We start from the raw sequence: 18058 nt of genomic DNA, 5'->3' as shown, positions 1-18058 counted from the left end.
TAGCCTGCTACCTGGGCGTGCACCCTGACCAGGAATTGAACCCAGGACCTCTTGGTCCATGGGGTGTTTAACTTTTTAAAAAAGCTGCCTTTGGTCATTTTGTAATATTGGCAGGAAGATTGATTCTGTGATCCACCTTTAGTGCAGAATCCTTACCCAGAAGCCTCCACTAACACCTCATTCCAGCCACATACGCCATGATACATTTCCTAGGAGCCATATTATAAAAAGCAACAAATGATGCCAGCTGGAGGGGCTCAGTGGCACAGTGTGAGGTCACGGACCAGGAGGTCAGGGCACACGCCTGGGTTGCAGGCTCCATTGCCCGTAGCGGGTGTGCAGGAGGCAGCCATTGATGGTTCTCAGCAGTGATACTTCTCTCTCCCTCTTCCTCCTCTCCGAGAACAACAAAAATATATTAAAAAAAGAAGCAGATGAAGTTAACTGGAAAATGTATTTTAATTAGCTAGTATATCCAAAATATTACAAATCAACACAAGGAATATCTTAATATGTTGAGACACCTGACCGTCTTTCTTCCCCGTAGCCCATAAACTGCGCGTGTCCCATGCGCCCCGGGCCTCCGCCAGTGCGCACCGCGCGAGCGGCCGGGACAGCGGCAGGTCTGCATCACCGGGACCTCATTCTCCCCAGTCCAGCCCCCGGGCCCGCGCCCCATCTCCACGCCCGTCCGCACCGGACCCGGGGGGACAGGCGCCGGGAGCACGGACCGGTGACCCCGATGTTCACGGAGAGCCCCGAGGCACGGGCGGCCGTCGCACAGCCCGGGCCACCGCTGCGAGGAGCGCGGCCCCATCCCCACGCCCGCGCCCGCGCCGCTGTCCCCGCAGGCGGCGCCCTCCGCCGGCCGCGCGGCAGGCTGTCCCCGCTGTGAGCGCCCGCCCACCGGAGCCCGCTCCCTCCGGGCGCAGTGAGGATAGAAAGCAGCTTCCGGTCCGCCCCGCACACGGTCCGGACGGGCAACGGGCGGCGCGGCCGGGGCTCGGCCGGACCGCGGGGTCGGAAGCAGGGTCCAGGGCGCGGCGCCAGGAAGGGGTCCCTCCGCTGGTCCGCGCCTCTCGCGCCGCGCAGCTGGGGGGTTGGGGGCGCCGGGACGGCTGGGAGCCGGCGGCGAGACCGGGATCTCCCGAGACACCGTTCCGCCCCCGTTCGTTCCCTCGCCACCGACCCCGCACGTTGCCCCGCCCCGCGACTCAGCTTCTGCTCGTGATTGGCCGTGCTTCTAGATAGGCCGCATCCTCGTTGGCTGAGGGCTCCAGATGGCGCGGTCGGGATTGGTGAACGTCCTCAAGGATCCCGCCTCCGGCCCCGGACGCGGCGCGCGATTGGCTGGCGCCGGAACGGTCTGCTCCCGGGCCGGGCCGGGGCGGCGGCGACTAGGCCTCAGGCAGCGGCGGTGGTGGTGGCGGTGGCGTCGGCACGAGGCAGGTGAGGTCCTGGGCGGGGGTCGGGCCGGGTGGGGCTCGGGGTGCGGCGGGCTGGGCGCCCCTCACGGCGGGCAGGGGCTTCGGGGACGCGCCAAGCTATGGCCCCGCCTGCGCCGCCAACGGCCGCCGCCCCCGCCTCAACGCCCTCCGCGCCGGAGGCATTCGCGGCCCGCGGCCCCTCGGCCCGGCCCCGCCTCCGCCCCGCCTCCCATCGTGCGGTCCCTCCGTCCTCCGTCCTCCGTCCCCGCCCTCAGCCCTCGGTGCTGCGGGGCCGCCCGGAGCGGTGGAGCCCGTGTCCTCCGGGCGGCGCTCCCCGGTTAGCGCGCTGTCAGGCCGCGGCCGCCCGCCCCGCCCCTGTCCCGCCCGGGTCCGTCTGTCGGCGGTAATCTGTCTTCTGCCTCGTCGGGACCCCGTCTCCCAGCGCCTTTGGGTGCTGTCCCCGAACCTTCAGCGGCACCTTCTCGTTGGGCAGCAGCGGGAGCGCCGCGCTCCCCGCGGGCGTCGGTCCGGGTCCCGCGGCGCGTGTGCTGGCCTGACCCCGCCGCCCACGCCTGGGCGGTGGAAGTGGGTGCCAGGTTGTGTCCTTCTCAGAAAGGCGGCCTGCACTTGCCCCGCTCCTGCTCCTGCACCTGCTCCTGCCCCCGCTCCTGCCCCCGCACCCGCTCCCGCACCCGCACCCGCTCCTACCCCCGCACCCGCTCCTGCACCCGCCCCTGCTCCTGCCCCCGCACCCGCTCCTGCACCCGCACCCGCTCCTGCACCTGCTCCTGCCCCTGCCCCAGCCCCTGCTCCTGCTCCTACACCCCCACCCTCCGTCCACGGCCGGTTCCCTGCACCCCCCACTCTCTGTACACTGCCAGTTCTCTGCACCCCCCCACCCTCACCCTCCGTCCACGGCCGGTTCCCTGCACCTGCACCTCCCACCCTCCGTCCACAGCCGGTTCCCTGCACCCCGTTTCTCCATGGCCGAGTGACACTCCATTGTGTGACTACCCCGCAGCTCACTTGTCTTCGTGAGTGGACATTCACGTTGTTTCCACCGTTGCCGGAGGCCAGTGCGGCGGGGACCCGTGTGCACATCTCCGCGTGGGCACCTTCCTGGGCGTGAGCTGCGCTGTGGGCCCATGGGTAACTGTGACATCAGGGGACCTCCACCCCGTTCTCCACACGGCCACCCACCTTGCACCCCACCAACCACCTTGCACCCCACCAACCGTGCAGGGGTCCCAGTGTCCGCACATCCTCACCAGCACTTTATTATTGTTTGGGTTTTTTAAAAATACGTTTTGTTTCTGTTTTTGTTTTTGTTTTTAAACAATATTTTTATTGACTTCAGGGAGAGAAACATCAATGATGAGAGAGAACCATTGATTGGCCGCCTCCTGCACGCCCCCTACTGCCCTGACCGGAAATCGAAAGGTGACCTCCTGGTTCACAGGTCGGTGGGTCCAGGCCCAGCCACGGAGCCACACGGCCGGGCTGTGGATTGCTGTTTTACACCATGGCCGTCCAGTGGGCGTGAGGCGGGATCTCAGTGGCTGTGGTTGTGTCTCTCGCTGTGCTTCCTGTTGGCTGCCCTGGAGAGTTGTCCCTGCAGTTGGCGTTTTACAGGGTGTCCGTCTCTCTGTGGAGTGGAGAGTCCGTGTGGGCGCTGGGGTCCGAGCCCTTCCCCCCACTGTCCTCCCTTCTCTGGGTGCCTCCTCGCTCTCTTGATAGTGTCCTTTGAGGCACGAAAGGTTTCATTCTCGAGGATGTCGCTTTAGCTGTTTCTCCTTTTATTGCTCGTGCTTTTGGTGTGATGATAAGTAGCCATGGTGAAACCAAAGCTAACACAGCTTTGCCCTGTGTGTGTGTGTGTGAGTTTTTCAGTGGTTTAGCCCTTGCGATTTGGTCGTGGGCCCGTTCTGAGCGAACTCTGCGGGGGGTGAGGCGCCGCCTCCATCCTGTTGCCTGTGGACGTCCAGTTGTCCCGGCTCCGCCGTGGAGGAGGCTGTTTTGAGTGGTCTTGGCCTCTTGTAGGAAATCAGTGGCCATAAACGTATGGGTTTATTTCTGGATCTCAGTCTGTTAGTTTATCTGTTTATCCTTTCGCCAATAACGTACTGTTTTTTAAGTTCAAAGTGTGAGTCTTCCAACTCTTTTTCAAGGTTGTTTGTGGCTATTTGGATCCATCGGTTTCATAAAAACTTAAGGATTAGCTTTGCCATAGCTGCAGGAAACGCCATTGGGGTTTTGATAGTTGCACTGACAGGGGAGTGTCACCAGGCTGACGGCCATGCCCGGGGCTGTCTTCCCAGTGACTGATGTCTTCTTCCTCTCACAGTGTTTGTTTGTTTTAAATACATTTTTATTTATTTCAGAGAGGAATGGAGAGGAAGAGAGAGATAGAAACATCACTGGGTATCAAGCCCGCAACCTGGGCATGTGCCCTTGACTGGAATTGAACCCGGGACCCTTCAGTCCACAGGCGGACGCTCTATCCACTGAGCCAACCCGGCTAGAACCTTAACAGTGTTTTAGTGTTCAGCGCACCAGTCTTGCACTTCCTTGGTTAAATTTATTCCTAAGTTTGTTACTTTTTTCTGATGCTGTTATAAGAGGAATTGTTTTCTTAGTTTTATTTTCAGTTTACTGTTAGTGTATAGAAATGCAGCTAATTTTTGTGTGGTTGCCCTTGTATGCTGCCGCTTTTACAATTTGTTTATTAGTTGTAGTAGTTTTTGTGAGTTCCCTAGGGTTTCCCACACGTGAGTTACGGCAGCTGTGAGTGGAGGGAGCTTCACTTCTTCCTTTGGACGCCTTTTATTTTCTCTCCTTGCCGCATGCTCTGGCTGGGGTCCCGGGCGTGCTGAGTAGCAGTGGTGACAGCAGGCATCCTTGTCTGCTCCTGATGATCCCAGAGGAAAGCTCTTTGGTCTTCCCCCTGGAGTGGGAGGTTAGCTGTGGGTTTTAGTAAATGCGTTTTGTCGGGTTTCGACAAGTGCTTGCTTGCCAGTTGAGATGATCAGGTGGTTTTGCCTACCTGCTTCTTACCCAGACTTTCAGCGTTCAGTGCCTGCTGTATTTGGTTCTGTCCTGCACCCTCACTTGCAAGTGTATGTGGGTGCCATGGTTTTGTCTTTGGGGGGAAGAGGGGGGTCCGTGATGAAATTGGATGATTTCTCAGTGCTCCTCATTGTAAGCCTTTGAGTCGGGTTTCATTCACCCTGTGTTTTATAGCTTCCAGGTTTCTCACTGTTGTCTTTTCTCCCTTTGGTTTTGTTCTTTGGGGTATACAGTGGGGCCTTGACTTACGAGTTTAATTTGTTCGGAGACCGAGCTCGTTAACTCAAATTACTCTATCAACTCAATGCAAAAAATCAGCCGAGAGACAGCTGGTATCTCAAAAAACTCGTTAGTCGGGACACTCGTAAGTGAAGGCCCCACTGTATATATGCCTTTTAAAAGTCTGGAGGAGAGTGGAAGCTAACATCTATGTTCGGTGCACCATTTTTAAATGGAAATTCCTTTGTGATCTCGTTTCAAAGGATGCTGGTGTTTGATAGGGTGTCTGCTCATAGCCATTGTCTCCTCATCCTGAACTTATGATGGTCAAATGGTCCCCAGGTTCTGCACACACAGCTGGTTTGAATTTGCCCGCAGGAAATGCCTGCCCTGCCTACGCCTCTCAGGTGAGGGAGAGAGAGTCCAGGGGACGCATCTGTTGTCAGTCGCTGCTGATTTGGGCTGAGTGCTCGGAACCCAGGATTACACCTGGGTTCCTGGTGCATGTGGGAACAAGCGGGCATGGCCGAGCACAGTGATGCCCGACTGGACTTGAGTGTCTGTGGGCAGCTGTGCTCCTGCCTCCTGTGGGGCCGCAGTCTTATTTAGTTGACTGGAAACACTCTCCTTTTCCTCTTTCCCTCGCTTCCTAAATTTGGAACTCGTTGCTGTTTTGACTGCTTCCCGGACTTGATTTTCAGATAGAGGAGACGAGGCTAGACTAGACCTGCTGGGTCTGTGTTGGAAACCGTTCACTCCCATTGGGCCAAAATAAACGTCGGATTTTCAAAGGATGAATACTTACATACTCTCTTTATTCCAATCAGACGCTGGGAGTGGCTCTCCTTCAGTAGTGTCTGCGTGGCTGGCAGCCTGAACTCTAAGGAGCGAGCTGGGTAGCTGGTGTTTGGCTTTTTACTGAGTCGCATAGGGACACTCAGTGAAGGTCGCTCGCTCTGAGTTTTAGCTTAGGAGGTGAGAACTCCGTGACAGATGCTTTTTGACGTTTGTGCCAACGACCCTGCAGGTCCCGGACTTAAGTCATGTGGACGTGATCGTGTGCAGATCAGTGTTGTTTGGCAGTGGGGTCAGAGGCGCTCCCAGGGGTCAGGCCTGAAAGCAGCGCTGTGCTTGGCTGCTTGCTTTGGTCTTAGTCATTCCATTTGCTTGGTTGCATCTTAATTAACATTATTGGGAGATGTCAGCTATATCTAGACCAGTGATGGCGAACCTATGACACGCGGACTCATTTTTTTGGTTGATTTTTCTTTGTTAAATGGCATTTAAATATATACAATAAATATCAAAAATATAAATCTTTGTTTTACTCTGGTTGCAAATATCAAAAAATGTCTATCTGTGACACGGCACCAGAGTTAAGTGAGGGTTTTTCAAAATGCTGACACGCCGAGCTCAAAAGGTTCGCCATCACTGGTCTAGACTGTGAAAAAGATCAATTTAATGATTGCTTCACTTGCTACTTAGGCTGCAAGCCTTTATAGTCCTGGAAGGCACTCGCTTTCAGCCTGCTACTTGGCATTAGAGGACAGGCATTACCAGGGCGATGGGAAGCGGTGCGGATGGCTGTTTGCACTGATGTACGCATGCAGTCCTGTGCCTGCTGTTCCTCGTTCTCATTCCCAGCTGGATTTGGGAATGAAGCGGGGTTCTGATGGATGAGGAGAGAGGTGCTTTGGATGCCCTGGGAGGACTGAAGAGGCGGGTCCTCCTCTTCCTGGTGCATTCAGCATTGGGGCGGGGTTTCCTGGGTGTGGTCGGACAGGAGCCGAGTGGGGAGATCTCAAGGGTATTTGCAGATTAAGGGCGGAGCAGGGAGCCTGCTAAGTGCTACAGGAGAGGCGTAGTTCTTGCCCTGGAGAGCTCAGGGTCTAGCGCCAGCAAGAGGTGGTCGCCCGGGCGGGGGCGGGGGCAGGGGCGGGGGGGGGGCAGGCAGAGGGTGATGCCCTGGGAGGAGGCCTGCTGGTCTGAAGGGGGTGGGGCAGGCAGGCCAGTGATTGGACAGGTGGATGATTCCGAGGCAGGAGGCAGGCAGAAATGCTCTCCAGGGGGTAAGAGGTGCCTGCCTCACTGTTTGCACAGGGAGCTCAGATGGGGTGGGTGAGTTACACTTGGCTGGAACTGTAGATCACGTCAGTGAGAGTAAGAGCCCGTGACCGACTGCCCGTGTGCTCCTGGGCCAGGGAAGGCCTTTTCAAGCCGGACATGAGAGTCAGCCAGCTCAGTAACAGATGTGGGGGCAGGGGGGTCCCTGGCCTATGTGATAGGAGTACGGTTAGCACACTGTACGACCATGAGGAAAAGACAAGCCTCCCACTGGTCGCCTCGCCTGGTGGCCCGGAGCCCCGGAGACTGCCACTCCCAGCGTTAGGACCTGTGGGGTGTGGTCACTCTCGGCCTCAGTGCGCAGCAGTGCCGCTGAGGGTACTTGCTGTGGGCACGCTCTTTCCCTAACCCGGCCAGGGCACTGGCTGTCCGACGGCTCCTGCGTGCTGGGCCCGAGGCTGCAGCAGACTTGTCCACGCTCCGTGTGCTGAGAGGCCCGCACAGAACACACCCTTGGCCTTTGGGCTTTTGCTGGAACACGGGGAGCAGTGCTGTTAGAGGAGCTCTTTGGAGAAGGTCTGGGCACGTCCTGGGAGGCGGACGGTGAGGTCTCCAGGGAGGCATTCGCGCCCCTGGAACGCAGAGTCCCGTTGTTATGTGAACAAGCGTATCTAGCCGCCACCCCTTCCTGCTGTTTCGTCATTTCCAAAAAAAGGAAAGAAACATCACATCTTGGCAAGAAACTGTCTTTCAGTACAGAGTTGCTGAAAATAGCTGAGTTCTATTTTTCATTCTGTTGCTTTATTTTTAAATCTACTTGTTATGTTTGTAACCGCATTTCGCCCTGTGCAGGGCAGTGCCCAGCAGGCTAGGTGTATTCACTGATGGCACCGGGCCGCTCAGGAGGGCTAGGGAGGCACCGGGTGTGCGCCCAGGAGCAGCCCTGGTGGGTTCGGGGCCTCCCCTCCGGCTCTTGAGGGCCACAGCGGACCACGCCCAGCGAGTCTGGCTGCCCCACTCTGCTTCACCCTGAGCACTCATTTTTTTTCTTTTTGAAAGGAGTGTTTCTTGGGTTAACTGCTTTTATACAACCAGTACTTAACTCTGAAAACATTGCAAACGGTACAGAAGGGATAAGTGAAAAGGAGAAGTCCCATTCTGTCATTTATCATTAAACTCAGTGTCAGGTTTTTCTGGATGTTTAAATACTCGCGTGTTCAGATGGCATCAGGGCATCCTGCCAAGCCCTTTCACATGTTTTCAGGCAGAGTCATTCATTTCTGATTGGCTGTTTTAAACAATCAGTTCATTTTTAAAGTGACTCAGTATAAATCATAGTTGTTTTTTAATAAACATTGTTTTGCTTCTTTAAAATGAAAATAGAATGAGATGCCAGTTCCTGTTTATGATGTTGTAGAAGTCGTTACCTGGAACATGGTCTTGGAAATAATCGTGTCTGACCCGGTTTGCGATTTTTTAAGTCTATAGGCAGAAATAACGAATGTTTTTATTAGTCTTCACATTATTTGGTTTTACAGAATTAAGATCCCGAGCAGAGTAATTATGTTAAGGTTTAGTACTGATTTTTAAAGGGGCACGCACCTTGGAATTTTAGTTTTAAAGGTGAGTCTTTACAATAATGAAAGACCTAAATTGGCACAGCTGCCCTTTGAAACCAACGCAGGTGATTAAGGAGCAGTGAGGGTGGAGCCGGGCAAGTGTGTGTGTGTGTGTTGTCTCCCCCGCCCCCTTTTCTCTGGAAGGTCCTGAGGGGACAGCCCAGCAGCAGAGGGTCCCTGAGGGCCTGTGTTTTGCGGGAGGAGCCCTGTGGGTCAGCTCCCCAGGGCACCGTGGCAGACGGCGCACCTGGAGCCGTGCTGAGCTGGGTGGAGGTCCTGCCTGTCACTGTCTCCTTGGATTGCTGCTCTCGGTGCACAGCTCTGATGGGGTCAGGGGTGGCGAGCCATTTCCACGGGGTGAGGAGGTTTCTAATGGGACTGCCACGTCAGCTACCGGGTTTCAGCTGGGCTCCCTGTAGTTGCAGCTGCTTCATCACGACTCAACCAGCTCGCAGACCCCGTGACAGTGCCTTCCCAGCAAGCCCGACAGCTGCCTGCATGCTCATGCACCAGTCGTGGCTGGAGCTGGCAGTGGTGAGGGGCTCTGCCACCCGCACCCCTTCCCTCCAGACTGAGCGCCCCGGGAAAGGGTGGGGCTAGCCCAGGGGTGGGCAAACTTTTTGACTCGAGGGCCACAATGGGTTCTTAAACTGGACCGGAGGGCCGGAACAAAAGCATGGATGGAGTGTTTGTGTGAACTAATATAAATTCAAAGTAAACATCATTACATAAAAGGGTACGGTCTTTTTTTTCAATAGTTTTATTCATTTCAAACGTAGTTTGCCCACGGCTGGGCTAGCCGCTAGCCTCACCTCCGAGCTTCAGAGCCCGACAGTGCTGCTGTTTCCTTTCTCCCACCTGGTGTGAATGTTACAGAGCCGCTGGAGCAGGTGGAGGGTGCTGAGGGAGGAGCCCCAGGTAATTTAAGAAGCACCTTAGCTCTGTTTGCAGCCCAAGCAGGACATGTGCATTGGCCTGAGCTGCTGGCCTGCCTGTCCTCCCTAGCAGAGCAGGTGGAGGAGGCCCGGGCACCTAAGCACGGGGCTTCCTGCTCCCTTGCAGGTGGCACTCCTGGCCCACATTTCCTGGCGTGTGAAGCATCCTGTTAGGTCTGGCAGCTCAAAACCGAAAGCTGTCCACCCTAAAAAGTACTCTGTACAGGGGCAGGAGAAGCTCCCTGGCCCCCTGCATGCTGCCCGCTGGGCTGGGCAGCCTGGGGGAGTCCTGCGGGCCTCTGGGCCGTTCCCAGTGGGGCAGGCATTTGGTAGCTCACAGCCTCCCCCCTGCAGCCCAGGCCACTCCCTGGGACCTGCCTGTGACCAGGTCTGACCAGGGACAACACTTTAGGGGAACAAAGGGAGTGGCCCAGAAGGGATGGAAAAACAAAGACAGTGAAGCCTGGACAGGGCCCCTCTGTGTCACATCAATTTGCAAAATGTTAACTTCAAATTCTTTACAGGATTTTCTGATGCCATTAAACACATGTTCCGTCCATTTTCCCCTGGCTGTCTCAATACTCTTCAGAAGTTGAAGGCAATCGGACCTCCCTCGAGTCTCAGGCTGAGGCGGGCGGAGGCCGCCCTTCGGCCCGGGTACAAATAGGAAGGCTCTCGGGTCACATGTGGGCTTTAATTAGCGGTGATGTAAACGAGACTGGAAGCGCATTTTGAAATGCTCAGCATGTCTATTTAGTTTTCAGTAGATAAGCTTTCAGCTCAGACAGGCTGCGGAGAAGCTGGCGCTGGCTCCAGTGAGCCGTCCCGGCCTGTGTCCCCGCGGCCCCGCGGGCGGACTTTGTCCTTTGTTTCCGCCAGGGGTGAGTGCCTTCCTCTCGGGGATTGCTAACTCAGAAGAAAACGGCCTTCTTTTTAAAATTAAAAGCATAGGCTCTATGACTTTATTCCACAGAGTTAAAGCTGACGTCGAAGGGAGCGTTAGTCCTGTGTCGGGCCCTGTGTCAGGCACACCTTCCAGGCGTTTCACTTGGTCCTGGGCTGTGCAGACCAGGGCCCAGGCAGCACTGCGCTGGCCACGGGCCTCCCTTATGCTAGGTGCTTGTCCCTGAGAACATAACATGGAACTCAGCTCGTGTGCTTACGGAGCAGACTGGCCTGAGCAGGGAGAAGCAAGGCCTTCTGACCAGCACCCTGTGCCCTGGTGGCGTCTGAGGCTGGCCATGGCATCAGTGGTCTCTCCGTCGTTCGGGCCTGAGCCCACTGCCTGGATCCCCACACTTCTGCTGCTGTTCCTCCAGCGGGCTTACCGTTGGGATTTGATCACACGAGTAGCTCTTTTACCAAAAATGTAGCCCTGTGTCTGTCACTCAGCTGTGTCCCGCTGTCAGCTGTGGGATTTTTTAGCCTGTTCCTGCTGCAGTCCCATCACGGCCAGTCGTGGCCCTCGGCTCTTTGATAGAACTTGGTTTCAGAAACAAGGAGCTACATTTCTTTTTAAGCCGTGGCCTGAGGCCTACAGCCACCTGGGGAGGGGTGCGGCCCAGCCTCGTCTGCGTCTCATTCAAACGTGGGTATAGCATGTTCCGCGCCTCTGAGAGCTTCTGAAAACATGGTTTGTTATGCGTGAGAAACGACCCGATCTGTCTCTTTTAGGTGGATGAAAATGTGAGATGTGTTAATGTAACTTTTTAAAACAAAGGCTGTAGGTTCACGTTCCTGTGTGTGTCCTCCTCACCAGGCCCAGGGACTGAGCCACGGCCAGACCTGCGGTGCCCTGTGCCAGGGCTGGGGTGTGAGCCTGGTGGCAGGGCTCTGTCCCTCGGAGCCGGCGCTCTGGTGCCTCCGCATCACTGTCCTGGTCTGTAAACTAAACGCCGTCACTGGTTGGCGCCAGTGATTCTGTGAACCAGTCCCAGGAACTTTCAGCCGCGGAGCACTTGGCACTGCCAGCTGTAGAGAGCGGGTCGGAATTAGGTAGCCTGGGGTTACTGATGGTCACAGTGCAGGTACTGTAAAATATTTTTAGCCCTAACCGGTTTGGCTCAGTGGATAGAGCATCGGCCTGCGGACTCAAGGGTCCCAGGTTCGACTCCGGTCAAGGGCATGTGCCTTGGTTGTGGGCACATCCCCAGTGGGGAGTGTGCAGGAGGCAGCTGATCGATGTTTCTCTCTCATCGATGTTTCTAGCTCTCTATCCTCCCTTCCTCTCTGTAAAAAATCAATAAATTTTTTTTTTAATATTTTTAAATATTTACGTGAAAGATCACTTTGGCAATGAAGTTAGGGAGCTTGGGTTTTGTTAGTGAGTAGCTAAAAGGGACTGAAATAAGGAGTCGGCTCTCCTCCGGAGGACGGGCAGCAGTGGGGCGTCAGTCCTGGTGCCGGGCAGCAGGCCCTGGTTGCCTGGTGAGTCACAAGCACACATCCTCCCCGCGGAGCCCTCAGTGCCCTGCTGCTGGGTGTGGCTCAGTTCCCGCCAGGCCGGTGACTGAGTGGGAGGAGCCCATCCACCGGCTCCGGTGGCTGAGCCTCCTGGGACCTGTTCTGAGCCCCACGGAAGGGTGGGGCCGCTGACCAGGTACCGAGCAGCTCCTGGTGCAGCGACGTCTCACAGGGTCAGAGGGCTAGGGTGTATTACTGACGCAGGGAAGAGTGTGTCGTGCTTATTGCGTGTGGGGGCTGGGGGCTGGGTCCCGGGAGGAACCAAGCGATGTTGGGATGTTGGTTAAAATGCAGGAGTTTTGTAGTATTTGGTGAAATTAATAGGCACAGTAAAATTTTTATGTATAAACACTGGCCTTTATTTCTATGGGTACTTCATTTTTTATAGAATATTTAGATTGTTTCCCAGAAAGTGGTGTGAAGTACATTTGTCTTAGCTTATACAAATCAGTCATTTTATTTAATTTCATTTTAAAAATTCAATTTATTTAAACTAATAAAAACTCCAAACAGTTCATCCATTTTCCCCACTTCCCATCTCTGACAACCACCATTCTGTTCTCTAATATTTTTGTTTGTTCATTTATTTAAAAATTAAAAAAATTAATTTCCTGTACGAGAGATCCTATGGTATGTGTCTCTGTCTGACTGCACTTAGCAGAATGCCCGAGGCGTCCATCGTGCTGTGGATTGCGTTCTTTTTATGGCTGAATAATACTCCACTGTGTTGCCTGACCGGTGTGGCTCAGTGGGTGGAGCGTCAGCCTGTGGATTCAAGGGTCCCAGGTTCGATTCCGGTCAAGGGCATGTACCTTGGTTGCGGGCACATCCCCAGTGGGGAGTGTGCAGGAGGCAGCTGATGGATGTTTCTAACTCTCTATCCCTCTCCCTTCCTCTCTGTAAGAAATCAATAAAATATATTTTTAAAAAAATACTCCACTGTGTACATGCACCTCAGCTGCTTCGTTCACTCGTTTATTGATGGACACTTGGCGCGCCCATGTCTTGGCTGTTGTAAATGCTGCTGCAGGGAACATGGAGTACATAGTCTCTTTGAGTTAGTGGTTTCATTTTCTTTGGATAAAAAACCAGAATTGCTAGAGCCTGTGGCAGCTCTAGTTGTAATTATTTGAGGAGTCTCCACGTTGCTTTCCCAGTGGCTGCACAAATTTACATCCCCACGAGCAGTGCACGAGGGTTCCCTTTCCTCCCTCCTCGCCAACACGTAGCTCTTGGCTCGTTGATGACAGCCTTTCTACAGGTGAGAGGTGGCACCTCACTGCAGTTCCGGTCTCCCCGTCCCTGGGGACCAGTGATGTGAGCACCTGGTCACGTGCCGGTCGGCCACCTCTACCTCTTCTTTGGGAAAATGTCTATTCGGGCCCTCTGCCCATGTTTCGTTTGGACTGTTGGTGATTTTGCTGCTGAGTTGTAAGTTCTTTATATATTTTGGATACTTACCTCTTATCAGATATGACTTGTTAATGGTTTCTCCCATTTGGTTGGTTACCTTTCCATTTTGCTAATAGAACCGTTTTCGTTTGATGTGGTCCCACCTGCTTGCTCTTGCTTTTGGAGTTACACCCGAGACCTGTGCAAGCGGCTTATTGCCACCACTAGGTTTTCTTTCCTTGTTCCAGGTCTTACATTCAGGTGTGTGTGTGCGGAGTCAGACAGCCGTCCAGCCTCACTGTCGGCACGGGGCTGCCCCGGCTTCCCAGCACGTTGACGGGGAGACTGTTCTTTCCCCACCCGCGTTCCCTCCCGTGTCGTCCAGTCACCGGCCATGTGTGCGAGGGTTTACTCCTGGGCTCTCTAGTCCATTCCTCTGTGCGCCCGTTCTTATGCTGATGCCACGCTGTTTTAATTACTGTAGCTTTGTAATACAGTTTGAAACCTGGGAGCATAAATGCCTCCAGCTTTGTTCTTTCTCAAGACTGCTCTGGCTATTTGGGGTTTTTGGTGGTTTCATACAAATTTTTGGATTGTTCTATTTCTGTAGAAATCAGTCATTTATACATAAATATTTTTTGTCCAGGATGGTTTTTATTTTTCCTTTTATCTTCCTTTAGATTATTCAGCAACAGATTGTGATTCGCATTACTACTATGAGCATTAAAAAAAAGTTGGAGTGACTGTGTGTGTGTGCATGTCAGAGAGAGAGAGGAAAAATGTTTTTAGACAGAGGAAAGTTTGAGTCATTACAAAGAAATCTAGTTGACAACCTGAGAAGCCGTGTGCTCCATTCAACACTTTTTAATTTGAAAATAATGTTTTCTTTTGGGGAAAATGAAAGTACAAGCAGTGCCTCAAGCTGCTCTGTTGTCCTGCAGTTTCTGACTCTGGAAACTTCGCGTCTAGGGGCGCACAGGGGTGACTCCTGACTGTGCAGCAGAGTCTTTCTTTTTTAATTAACAGCAACGAAAAGTTATTTCCGAAGCACGAGAACACGTGACTCCTTCGGGAATTTAAAAATAGGTCGTGAAATGGGTCCTTGGTCTTTGGAAAGTGCCCCAGTTTTCATAATTACAAGTCAGTCGATCTGGTATCTCCCCTGGGTGCGTTTATGGGTCTGTCGGTTAGGGACTGAATATAGCAGCAGTGCTCCTGCACTCACGTGTAATTATGAGAAACCTCTGTCCTTTGTTTTAAAGATGAGAAACACAGAACTGCTCGCCAGCGCGGCCGTCAGTAGACGGGGCGGCTGGCTGCCTGGCGGGCAGCGGTCGGCAGGCAGGGCCTCTGCGTGTGCTCTCACCTAACCTGACTTGCTTTTTCCACCTTCTGCAGTATGAGTTGAGACTGTGAACATGGACTTTTCTCGGCTCCACATATACACGCCGCCTCAGTGTGTGCCCGAGAACACTGGCTACACGTATGCACTCAGGTGAGCGTGTGTGTCTTGTCACTCCTCAAATGCCATTGAATTAACGGGGCCTCTGTGGGGCTAGAGTGTTATGTTTAGGAAGAGAAAATATCCATGAACTTCGTTATGCTATGTTTTTATGAAATTACCGAACCGACATGGACACTGTGAGGGTGTTTTGAAAATGGTACGTTGCTGATGACTCAGTGATTAGTCATTGCACACGAAATGCTGTTTTAACTCCACCCAGAGGGCTGGCCCGGGACTGAATCTCGGTGGTTATGTTAGGGCTGTGTGACTTACTAACGCCTGGGTCTCTGATAGTTGTCCCAGCTCTCCTGGGAGGACTGCCTTTGAGAGGAGGCACCACAGAGGGCGGGGCGGGGCAGCCAGGTCCGGAGCCCCCTCCTGACGCTCAGCGCTCTGCTCTTGCACGTGCTCTGCCCTGAGTCTGCACGGAGAGGGTGCTGACCTGTCCTTTGCATGTCCAGTTTATCAAATAGAAAGGATGACTGACAGGAACTTAAGTATCGTAAAACCACGGGTAGTGCCGACGGACGGACGGGCCCCTGGATGGTTAGGATTTGATTGACAGGGTTTGCGCTCACGGAAATGACTCTTCTAAAGTAAAGTGTGATGGGAACTTCAAGGACATGGGAGGGTATTTCAAGGACAATACTTTTTTAGGGCATTAGTCAAATCTCACATTTAATGATTGTGTTTTCACTCACACTTTCCATAGTAACACACTCTTTATTTTGTTTGTTAAAAATCCTGTAGTATTGTGTTAGCCAGTTTGGTTCAGTGGATATAGAGCGTTGGCCAGCGAACTGAAAGGTCCCAGGTTCGATTCCGGTCAGGGCACATGCCCTGGTTGGGGGCTTGATCCCCAGTGTGGGGCGTGCAGGAGGCAGCCAATCCATGATTCTCAGCATTGATGTCTATTTCTCTCTCTCACTCTTTCTTCCTCTCTGAAATCAATAAAAAATATATCTTTTTTAAAAAAAGTCTTGTAGTATTTTATAAGAAATTGAGTGGGCCAGCTCAAGTAAACTATTCCTTATTCTATATTGTGGAGCATAGTTATTCTTCTTGCTAATTTACTTTTAGCTTTTATAACCCATTTTAAATAGTTTTTAAAGATGCTTGTGTCTGGGTCTCTGTGTGGGGACGGCAGCACTGTGAATTCAGGAGCTGGCAGCCTTCCCTAAGGAGGAAGGACGGGCCGGGTGGTCCTGCAGGCTGTGCTGGGTCTTTGCTGAGGGCAGTGGAGACCAGTGAAGGGTTTTAACTAGGAGCAGTGTACCCAGGTCTGTGCCGGGAAAGACACGAGGCTGCAGTGTGGAGAAGGGGGTTCCCAGAAGTTGTCCTCTCGGCCTTGTCCTCCAGACCCTCCCCGTCCTGCTCCCCCACCCGTGGCTGACGCTCTGATCCCTCTCCTGGCTGGTGGCTGGTGACCGAGCTCCCGGTGACGGCTCTGTGCGCAGCGCGGCTTCACGCGGCGCAGCCTCTGTGGGCACGGGAAGGCCGCTCTGCATTTCGTGCCTGTTTTCCTGCGGAGAAACTGCCCGGCCGGCCTCCGCTGGTGCCGCAGTCCGGCCCCAGTGCGCTGTTTGGGAGCAGGTCTCTGAAGGGTGGGCGCTCAGCACAGCTCTGCAGAGCCTGCCAACTCGTCCCTCCCAGCAGCTCCCACATGTCAGACACCAGTCAGTGCTCCAGCGTCCCGGGCCGTCTCTTTATTCACCACGATTTTAAACGCCAGCCTGCACAGGACGCGCCCGCTGGCCTGCGGGGGGCCGTGACTGCCGGTGGATCTGTGCTTCTGGGGCTGCAGTTCGGGGAGGTTTGGTCGGCCCAGGTTTCCGTGGTTTGTGGCCTGACTGACGGCAGGTGGTGCTTCCTGCTGCACTCTGCGCGGCTGCATGGGCCTGCCTCTCCCTCGGGTGGAGAGCGGGTCAGTGTCCACCTGCCCCCTCGCTGAAATCCCATCTCTCTGCGGCGTGGGCGTGGCGGCGCTGGGGAGCTGGGTCAGGCCTCCTGTCCTGCGGTGGGCACCCTGCTGGGTGCAGGCCTGGCTGGGAAGAGCTGGCCTTTCAGTCTCGGGGAAGTTGGTTTTCTACCCCTGATCTTAACCAACAGGCCAAGGATGATGGGGGGGGGGGGGGTAGTCAACAAGTCAGCTGATAAGGGAAAAGAAGGGCCTGCTGTGATTATTTATTTTATCAGAGGAGAGGGGAGAGGGTGTCTGGCCGTGATGGTGAGGAGCCATAGAGAGAGGCTGAAGGCAGCGAGAAGAGGTGCTGACAGCGAGGCCCAGAAGGTGGAGGCGCAGCCTGACGGGCCCTGGGGTTCCCTGCACTGCGGATGGCGCGTGACGGATCCTAATGGGCGGTCGGAGACGGCCTACTCTCCGAGGGGGGAAGGAAGCAGGCCTCGGGGACCGGAGTCGAGGTGGGGGCAGGGGAGGTGACCTGGAAGTGAGGCGGGGACAGAGTTAGCAATGCTGTCAGCACCTGGGACCAGGTGACCCACACAGGTTGCCAGGCCGGAGCGAGGACCTGTGGGTGTGGACAGAGCGATCTCTGGTCCTTGCAGCCGTCGAGAACTGAACAGAGAGCTGCGAGCGATGGCCAGGCCCTGGGACCGTGGCCCGCGGGCGGGTGTCGCAGCCCAAGGCTGCTGGTCACGGGAGTGGAGGCCTCTGAGGCTGAAGGACATTGTGGGGAAGGTCCAGGAGACGGGGGGCGAGGGGTCGGCGTGGGAGGATCAGCTTAGGGGTAGACATGCAGAAAGCACCCCGCTGAGCGTGGGTGTGGGCTGGAGTCCCCAGCTGGTCTCTGCACACGGCCTGCTCGGCCCGCAGACCGGCCTTGGTGGGCGCCTGGCATCCGCTGCCCACTGCACAGCTCCTCACACCCAGGGTCCAGAGTAGGTTCCGGCTTTCAACTGCAGTAGATTTCCTTCAGTCTTTGGATTAAAAGTGCGTCTAAATAGATTTTTAAAGACCATAACAACACAGCGGAGGGGCGAGCCAGACTGAAACCTGGCCCTCGAGGGTGGAGCGAGGCTCCCTGTGGGGCTTCGTCTGTGCTGCCTGCGTTATCTCCCGGTGCTGTCACCAATGCTCTCGCCCCCCAGCTTCACAGAGAACCAGTGAAGGGCTTGAACACCCATTGGCGCGGGGTTGCTGGGTGGGTGCTTGGCTCCTCGTCTCCGCAGACGTTTGGGTCTTTCCACTGGGGCTGCGGGCGCATCTCCCTGGAGGAGCCTGTTTCGTAGGATGGATGGGATGGCGGGCCCAGCTCAGGCCGGGGCCACAGCCCTGCTGTCCTGGAGGCAGGTCCCTGTGGAAGGAGGGCTGAGCCCGAGAGGGGATTGCTGACCCCTGCCCTGCCCTCC

The 18058-nt window shown here is 54.9% G+C and overlaps 1 protein-coding gene across 15 annotated transcripts in view; it reads left to right on the top strand.

Annotated features, from left to right (window-relative positions):
- The first annotated feature begins 1294 nt into the window (after positions 1-1294).
- The window catches only part of SUN1 (Sad1 and UNC84 domain containing 1), a 41165-nt gene continuing 24401 nt past the window's right edge, over positions 1295-18058 (top strand). For 11 of the 15 annotated variants that reach the window (XM_059699469.1, XM_059699480.1, XM_059699478.1 and 8 more), the window contains exons 1-2: positions 1295-1449; positions 14584-14680. In XM_059699469.1, the coding sequence (XP_059555452.1) occupies positions 14604-14680 (77 nt within the window). In that variant the 5' untranslated portion in view covers positions 1295-1449; positions 14584-14603. Of the gene's footprint in view, positions 1450-1688; positions 1831-14583; positions 14681-18058 lie in introns of those variants that run through there. The other 4 variants (XM_059699481.1, XM_059699468.1, XM_059699467.1 and 1 more) reach the window with 4 other exon arrangements.

Source organism: Myotis daubentonii, chromosome 5 (genome assembly GCF_963259705.1).
Source record: "Myotis daubentonii chromosome 5, mMyoDau2.1, whole genome shotgun sequence".
Taxonomy (NCBI): domain Eukaryota; kingdom Metazoa; phylum Chordata; class Mammalia; order Chiroptera; family Vespertilionidae; genus Myotis; species Myotis daubentonii.
The sequence above is the reverse complement of the archived record's forward strand: the minus strand, read 5'-3'. Positions and strand labels throughout refer to the sequence as shown.